Source organism: Sycon ciliatum, chromosome 13 (genome assembly GCF_964019385.1).
Source record: "Sycon ciliatum chromosome 13, ocSycCili1.1, whole genome shotgun sequence".
NCBI classification, from domain to species: Eukaryota; Metazoa; Porifera; class Calcarea; order Leucosolenida; family Sycettidae; genus Sycon; species Sycon ciliatum.
This window is the reverse complement of record NC_088655.1, coordinates 10,238,034-10,247,098: the sequence shown is the minus strand read 5'-3', so window position 1 is coordinate 10,247,098 and position 9,065 is coordinate 10,238,034. Positions and strand designations below refer to the sequence as shown.

The 9,065-nt window shown below is 47.5% G+C and overlaps 1 protein-coding gene across 1 annotated transcript; it reads left to right on the top strand.

The window, feature by feature from the left end:
- Positions 1-141: 141 nt before the first annotated feature.
- On the top strand, positions 142-5,329 carry LOC135829718 (uncharacterized). Its single transcript, XM_065342110.1, has 3 exons — positions 142-595; positions 1,261-1,362; positions 4,391-5,329. Exons 1-3 carry the CDS (start codon positions 251-253, stop codon positions 4,463-4,465), a joined length of 522 nt encoding a protein of 173 aa, XP_065198182.1. The 5' UTR covers positions 142-250; the 3' UTR covers positions 4,466-5,329.
- The last annotated feature ends 3,736 nt before the right edge of the window (positions 5,330-9,065 follow it).

Below are 9,065 nucleotides of genomic sequence, written 5' to 3'. Positions count from 1 at the left end.
ACGGTCATGGAAACGCAAAATGGCGCAGGAAACAGATGATCTCTTTCTTTCAAAAAATGATTGATGGCAAAAATTGTGTGTCTCAAATAAAATTTAATCAAACCCGCTCTAGCTCTACGACTACGAGTCGTACACTGGCCCAGCCAGTGAACACGGTGAATGTCTTTGAAAGAGAAGTCGTACTGGAAGTGAAGGCAGTGGATGGAGGAGCCTCGATCGTGGTGTGGCGAGTCCATCGTGGGCCTTCAGAATGACCAGCTTGCTCCTAGTTAGGGCAGGACAGAAAATTTCATTGTCTTCAGCCAAATCCTGCGTTCGTAGTCGGCTTAGATTTCAAGCAATACCCGAAGCAGCAGCACCCTGTCTCAGCATCGTAAGAGGTGTGGCAATGTCGTCGTCCCCTATTACTAGTACTGATAGCAGTGGCGATGCCGCCAAGCCCAAGAAGAGCAGCACGAAGAAATCAGAGAAATCGGAAGTGGACCCGAGGATCATTGAACTGGACAGCATTGATGATGTTCAGGAGTTGGATGTCTATCAAAAATTGTCCGATGAGCACCAAGACATAGCCTTCGCTCACCACACATCTATGCAAGTATGTATACCCTCATCAACCTACCATTTCGTCACGATGACATTCAGTCATGACTAGATTACGATCATGGCCTTGATGCGAAATGATCATTCATCATTTTGTGAGAACTGTGGCAATACGCCCAGTTAGAAGACAGATTTTGCCTTTGCTTATGGTGAAGTAAAATGAAGCTAAAATAACAGACAAATGAAAGTGAGCATAAAAATTAATAGGACGCATGGATACGAGTTATGAGTAACTGTTCACCACCACTGCAACCAGATAATGTGCAGTCAGAAAGTGCGATAGCAAGGCACAAAACTGACAGATTAACGAGACCTTTAAGGACCTGACACCTAGCTCCAACGAATCTCCCATGCGCAATCCAACAGCCTTCCAATTAGGAAATTGAATCTCCCAGAAATCTGGCAGTTGTGTGCCATGTTATTACACGTTCTGGCTGCATATCATGTAGTTACAGTGATGTACAGTTACTCGTAACTCGTATCCATATGTCATTTTACTGTTGCGTTTTATTATTGGCTCAGTACTAGTATCCGAAAATGAACATAATCGTCTTTCGAGGGAATAGTTTAACCTATGCTATGGGGCGCCGTACCCTGAGGGCAGCCACTGCTGTTATCTAAAATGTCGTTGTTGCTCCGTTCTGTATGTTTGGGACACAGCTGCGTGAGAAGTTCTACCGTGATCCGGAAACAGGCAACTACGTGCAGACGTCGTTTTCGCATCGCAATCGCGGCAAGTGCTGCGGCTGTGGGTGCCGACATGTAAGTCAGATTTACTCTATAAACAGTGAACACGTTATTTTCGGTGGAACTTTAATTTCGGTCGCAGTAAAACCTGTAACTAAAGACCCACCGTGACTAGCGACCAGCCTGGTACAACCGACCACTGCGCCAGGCACGGACGGTCTCACATTCACATAATAATTATAGTTGTGCGTTGCAAACCTCTAACTAAGGACCACCTGCCACTAAAGACCGCTTTCTCTGGCCCCGAGGGGTGGTCTTTAGTCACAGGTTCTACTGTACTTCGGTACAGAAACCAGGCACCTAAATTGAGATCATACCTACGAGGCACCAGAGTATGGACTGTATGTGAAGGGAATGCTGGTCACCTACTTCTACATTAGCGATGTCAGAGTGCCGTGCCACGTGACCTCCACGCTTGTCGCTGGATTCCCTAGCAACCAGCTGAAATGATGGCACAAAAGGCCAGTACGGCAGAATGCCAGTCGCGGCCAGAGCGTGCAGTACTTGGCACGCGGGATATTCAAATGTGACCTGAAGACGTCAGTGACAAGCTTGGTCGTGACTATTGCCACGAAAATAGAAGATGAACTTTCGTATCCGCGTTTGTGCGGGCGCGCTGCGCCTACGGAGCTGGGAGTATGGCCGCCGACAAGTTAGCGTATGTTCAGTCGCCTTTTTCATCTCTTGCGCTGCCTGATACAGGTTTGATTTTAGTTTCATCGTGTTCCCCGTCGTCCAATTTAGTTTGGTGCCAAGTTTCACCGGCGTATCACGCCGCGCACCAGACTTGTAGTATTTTTCGCGACAGGTACTCCATTGCTGGATACACCGCCATCATGAGTGTTCGTCCAGCAAAGGGACAGGCGGTGAAGATGTTTTGTCGAGTCTTGGACTCCAGGAGGAGCAGCTATTGCAGGATAAGCCCCTGCCTAGCATGATCGGAAACGTTTCAAATGCATTGGTGTTAGAACTGATGAAGTTCAAAGCGGACCACAACCAGGATCATAATCTACTTGTCGAACTCTTCTTGTCTTGGAGAATGGCCAAATCACAACTCATACTTCGGCTACTCTTCAACAGTCTTCTTGAATTTCTCCAACAGTTTGCAGCAACAACAAAAAAACAGTACAGCTACGGTATGTACATTTTGTACAGTGCGCAAGATTATTCATGAGCCGCGATCCCTGTTGTCAAGACCGATTTTGTGCCGTGGTGAGATCTGGTTTGTGTACAGTGCGGCATGGTGCTTTTCGACAATGGCGGCGCTTACCCCGCGCACTCTAAACTGGAATAAGTCCACTATATTTGCTCCGATTTGCTTCAAACTTTGCCAGTATACTCTACTTGTCTTCAGGAATCGGATGGTATTACAATATTTGCCCGATTCTCAAAACAGAAATTTACCCTGACATCGCTATCTACATTACACCTGATATCTGGCAGGTTCCAGCTACAGCGATTGAACGGCGATCCTTTTGAACCCGTATGTTGTGATATTTATAACTACTTGTGAGAGTATGCATGGTATTCGTTGCTCTAACTTCTATCTTACATTCCTTGTTGCACCCGCCGGCTACCGTGGCTCATTGATGGTCTCCCGACATGTAATACATTCCCTTTGACTTTGTGTCACCGCCAGATCCTTTTACTTCTGGTGTCCGTTTCATGTTCATTGCTCGCTTGCGCGCTGGCATGCAACTGGCGTGCTCTCATGCGTACAGTGCGTACAACGAAGAACTACATCAGTTCCAGTTAGGTTAGAGTTGGCCGTGGAACAAACTTGTGTTTTTCGCTCTCCCACATTCTCTGCTTCTTCTCCAATAATTATATGAACACTGTTCGCCAAAGAACTCGTTGTGGACGTTGTTGTGAGTGCGTGTCCGGGAGTGAGTTGGGGCGGTCGTGATTATCTAACATACTTCACCTTGACTCCACCATGCAGTGTGCGAAAATGTGATTGTGGTTGACTGGTATGTATTCCCAATTGCTTCAACTCCATTCTATGTGGATGCGTATGCGCAGAACAGGCAATTTGGCGCGTTTACCGTAAAGTCCGGAGCAAACGCCCACTTCGCAGCAAACGCCCACCCCAGCGGGTCCATACTATTTTCGTCTTTTTCAGGTCAATATAGTTGTAAACAACTGGCATGAAGGTCGAATGCGTACGAGAACGACTGTAATGCCTACAAACTGCCTATGTCCTACCAGGAGGCTGTGCAAAAGCGATTGTCATTATCTTCCTGCAAAGAAATAACTTCTGTCGAGATTTCCTTTTATTCAGTAAATGTGGTAGTTCATTCCCCATGTGGTACGAGTAATGCCGCATAAATTTGTGCAGTGCCACGATTTCGCGCTGTCAGGAACAATAATTGTTCTGATGAAGCGTCAGTCAACGGCTTGACTGGTCCCAATATTGCAGTTGCAAGTCGAACAGGGTATGTAACAGAAGCTACACCTACAACGTCGCTGCTAACTTGTTGAAAACTCCGAAGTGCCCAAGAAAAACATTTGCCTTTGGGCGCTGTGTGATCTCGAAATGATGGCTTGAAACACCGTCAGAAGTGTATTTGGTTCCTTCAATACTCTGTTCTTCGGTACCTTGTTATTCGGAAGAAAACCCGTTCGGATTTGCGAAATAAAACAACCATCATTATAAAATCACTACGAGCTAGCTAGCTCGTGGTTATAGCGCTAGTGCCCAAAGAGATTTTGAAACCAGGAAAGTGGACATAGTTTACCGTAGCAAAGTGCTCTTCCCGCTACGGTGTGAGATGCACTTTCGTACAGTAGGGGTGACAGTGCATGGGGTCAGTGTGTACAGGCCAGCAGATCTTGCAAAAATGGGGTGGGCATTTGCTCCGGACTTTACGGTACTACCTGATGATTTCGGTTACTGTCACTATAAGCTGTAGATCATGACTTTTTCCTTGATGCAGAGTCATGTGCTCATATTGCTCGTGTATCAATAATTGCAATATTCTGATAGGTTACTTTCTCTTTGTTTGCGTTGTTCCCGTGCATTTTCCACTCTCTTGCCATTCAGTGCCCGTTCGTGCACACCAACGTTGCTGATGACAAGAAGGGAGAAAAGAGCTTCAACGGCCTCTTCTATGTTTGATCCACTGCTGACAGTGTCCTAGCTATCGGAGTACTCTGAGCTGATACACCATGTACCAAGACTCGTATGGCGGGTCAGCTGATCAGACATCATCGAAGTTCGCTGCACGTCCTATATCGGATGATCGGCTAGCCGATCAAGCCGATGCGAGATTCCGTCAAGGTAACGTGGACCTCAGCTGTCACACCACCGAGTGCCAGCACGAGCGTGAGCGACTCCACCGTGCCTCACCTGTCTTGGTAGCACTGCTGTGCTGTGCACTGCTGTTATGCTGCAGTGTGTCAATGGCCATACCGGTACAGTCCCGGCTGTCGGAGAACACCGCACTGCTCCCAGGTGAACCGATCGATCTGCTTGCTTGCTTGCTCAACGGCGCTCTCCCGAGCGGGGTCAATCGCACACAGCGAGAACGGATGGTCTCTGTGCTGCTAAAGTTGCAGGTGCACTCTACCAATGGACTCTGGTGTTGGTGTATCTCAAGTGTGTATGGTGTAGGTGGTTCACAGTAGTACTGATGCAGTACTTGCACACGTATACCGCTGCCCTTCAAACACTCTACTACTGCGGATCAGCGACACGACTTGCACTGATCTTCAGTGCGTCTTCGCCCGCATTGAGTGTAATGACAGAGGCTCTATTCGTGACGTATATCGACTATCTATGTCCTATCAGTATCCGACTGTCTGGCCCGCCCGCATGCTTGCTACTGTTCACCCGCTTTGATATCTCGTTCCATTTCATTGCATGCCCATCACTGTACACTGGAATACCAGAACTGGGCCCTTTGCACTTCTCTGTTTTTTTTTGTAGATCGAGACCGTGTGATGAGCTGATGGACTATGTCCTGTGTCCCTTTCTCCGGTACTGCCATACTTTCCATGAAAACGGCTGCCACAACTTCCTAAACAGGGCGTGCTTCAAACCTTCTGCACACAATTGCATTATAGCTGGCTGTAATGCGGACGCGCAAACTTTACTGATTTCCGTGTATAAACGTTTCTTTACTTGATTTGTTCCCTTCTCAGATCTGTCTCTAACTTTCTTCTCTTGTGCTTGCGCCACTGGCTCATTGCGCCACTGGCTATCAGCGCATCATTCTGGTAGATTGCACACATTCTCAGCTTCTTTCAGTGCGAAAACTACTTTCCGCGATCATCCTCGCTGCGAAAGGGACGCTGCTACATATATTTTCTAACTTCTATTATTTTTTGATTAATATTCTACATGATTGTGTATACATGCATGCCTTCATGCAGCAGAATTTGGATAATTTGGAGGACTTGAGTATCATGACAATTGTCTCCTCTTGCTGGCAGTAATTGTTTATTTAGTTATTTAATTTATTTTCCTTTCCTTCTCTCGCTCTACGTACCGAAGTAGATCAAATTATCCTATCCACAGTATCTCTATCCTCTAGCATACCGGGTCGACTGACCTATTTTACATTTTCTGTGCTGCGCGATCGTTGAATTTGATTGTGCGATTGGCACGAGTCAATACGTCCCAGTACCAGTATGTGAAATAGGGCAGTACGACAGTGGTGCTATGCGACATGTGACGCACAGAAATGCTTGCTCTGGTCTGCATCTACTGTGGAGGGACACTCATACATGTTCGCGTTTTCATTTTCAAGAATAACTGCGCTGGTTAATGCTGGACCAATTTGCGATTTTATCCCCTCAGTTGGACTAAAGCAATGTACAACCTGGGCAGTTTGCGGCGTTACAATCAGGGAGTAGTACAGTATTGTACTACTCCCTGGCTACAATAATGTATTCGCGAAAACAGCGAAATTTTAATCCCTCTAGTAGTCAGTGCTGACATACTGAGATTCAGACTAAAGATTTGCTGACTGCCACGAGCTGCTGGACATTAGGGCGCGCTCACACTGCGACCAAAACCAGCGTCCAAGCGGCCATGCGGCCAAGTTGCATGGCAACGGCATGAACTTGACCAAAACGTCGCGGCCACGTTTCAAATCGTGACCGCGACCCCCGAAGGGGGGTGCCACGACTTGGCGGCAACATGATCGTAGACGTGAAACGTATTTGTGTACAACCTGGCCTGAAGTATGTTCAATTTCTCAAATTCCGGTGTGTTGATTCATGAAAATCGGCGGTTGTCTATGTCACCTCGACATTTGCACATTTTTAAAATGTTGTAGTTGTGGTCCTGCACGCACGCACCGCCATATATGTAGTCTTTGCCCTTTTTGGACGATGTCGATTTTGTTTTTCTAGTTGCTTCGTTGTGATCGGGTCAGTGACCAATTTCTACAGTGTACTCGTTCAATACGATGGCAGCTTGGTCTGGCTTTTCGGTATCGGAAATTATCTTTCTCTACTTTTCTGCGATGATGGAATGCCATACCTCAAGACATTTCAGTTACATATCATCGGAAAATACAGTTCTCATCTCGGCAACAGACGAAAGAAACCACTACCGGAATTTCCACTGCACTGGCACTTGCTCTGACCACGAGGTCAGGAAAGCGAAAGCGCTTGGATGTCAGCGGCAGTCCCTCAAGAGTCCAAACCTACCTGATTGTATGAATTATTTTCGTCGACTTCAATAATACGAGCCACGAGGCACTTCCTCCAACATGCAACATGCGAAAAATTACATCCAAAACGGGCCACAACTTTATTAGGAAACGCACGGACTCTTTTGGATACGAACTGCAATTCGTAAAGTTTGTGAGACAACTTCACGTCTACGCGTGTACGAGGCCTAGTGTGAGCACGACTCCCACGTTTCTGCGTTTTGCTGACGCATGGACGCGTGCTCATGGTCGCAGTGTGAGCGCGCGCTCACACTGCGACCATGAGCAAGCGTCCATGCGTCAGCAAAACGCAGAAACGTGGCAGTCGTGCTCACACTAGGCCTCGTACACGAGTAGACGTGAAGTTATCACACAAACTTTACGAATTGCAGTTCGTATCCAAAAGAGTTCGTGCATTTCCTAATAAAGTTGTGGCCCGTTTTGGATGTAATTTTTCGCATGTTGCATGTTGGAGGAAGTGCCTCGTGGCTCGTATTCTCGAAGTCGACGAAAATAATTCATACAATAGGTTTGGACTCTTGAGGGGCTGCCGCTGACAACCAAGGGCTTTCGCTTTCCTGACCTCGTGGTCAGAGCAAGTGCCAGTGCAGTGGAAATTCCGGTAGTGGTTTCTTTTGTCTGTTGCCGAGATGAGAACTGTATTTTCCGAGGATATAACTGTCTGTCTGTCTGTCTGTCTTGAGGTATGGCATTCCATCATCGCATAAAAGTAGAGAAAGATGATTTCCCAAACCGAAAAGCCAGACCAAGCTGTCATCGTATTGAACGAGTACACTGTAGAAATTGGTCACTGACCCGATCAACTGACATGTCGACAACGAAGCAACTACAAAAACAAAAACAAAATTGACATGGTCCAAAAAGGGCAAAGAAATTTGAAAGAATGCATATATGGCGGTGCGTGCGTGCAGGACCACAACTACAAATTTCAAAAAATGGGCAAATGTCGAGGATGACATCGACAACCGCCGAGTTTCATGAATCAACACACCGGAATTTGAGAAATTGAACATACTTCAGGCCAGGTTGTACACAAATACGCTTCACGTCTACGACCATGTTGCCGCCAAGTCGTGGCACCCCCCTCCGGAGGTCGCGGTCACGATTTGAAACGTGGCCGCGACGTTTTGGTCAAGTTCATGCCGTTGCCATGCAACTTGGCCGCATGGCCGCATGGACGCTGGTTTTGGTCGCAGTGTGAGCGCGCCCTTATTAAAAGCTGAAAGGGGCCCGGGGCTTGTTTCAGGTGGAAGATAACGACGCCACCCGGATCCGTGGAGACCAGGGAGTGGAAGATAACGACGCCACCCGGATCCGTGGAGACCAGGGAGTCGTCAAATACTAAATGACGACTCCCTGGTGGAGACCCACTGTCTCGTGCACGGCGTCGTCATCTTTTAGTGTTCGGCGTGTCCAGGTTCATTCAAAATCACGTCCTCGAGCTCGTCACGAACACAAGGACAAGGTTCGATGCTGCGTCTCCCTTTCTGTTGACGTTTTCGTTCCTGGATCCTGCCTGTACTGTAGCATTCCGAGTGTTGCAGAATGATGCAGATCGTACGTAGACTGTGATGGTCTTGACTTGATGCATGGTGGGTTATGGAAATCCCGAGAGTAGCAATAGCCGGCCAACGTCAATCTACGACGATGAGATGCGACAATTTATTTTTGTTGTTTTCTGCAACGACTTTGAAGTTTTGAGCTAGGGGTCATCCACTCTAGTAGCGGCAACCTGAACTATGAATTTCTTCTTCCTCTCTCAAGTGGCGGCCGAATGTGCCCGATATCACTGCGATAAGCATGTGGTGAAGATGATCTTAGAGTATGCACAACTCTTGTACACCGCACACGCCGTAAACAGCGTCGACGACGAGAGCTGGAGGAAGCGTGCTCCTCTGGGAGGCTATCGCAAAACCCACTCGCAGCATCCCACTGCCATCTGGGTGCGTACGTGCCAAGGCAATTACAGCCTGTTGGCAGGGATTGCCAAGGAGCTGTGCAGCGAGTTCACGCACCGCTATGGTAAGCAGCATAAGA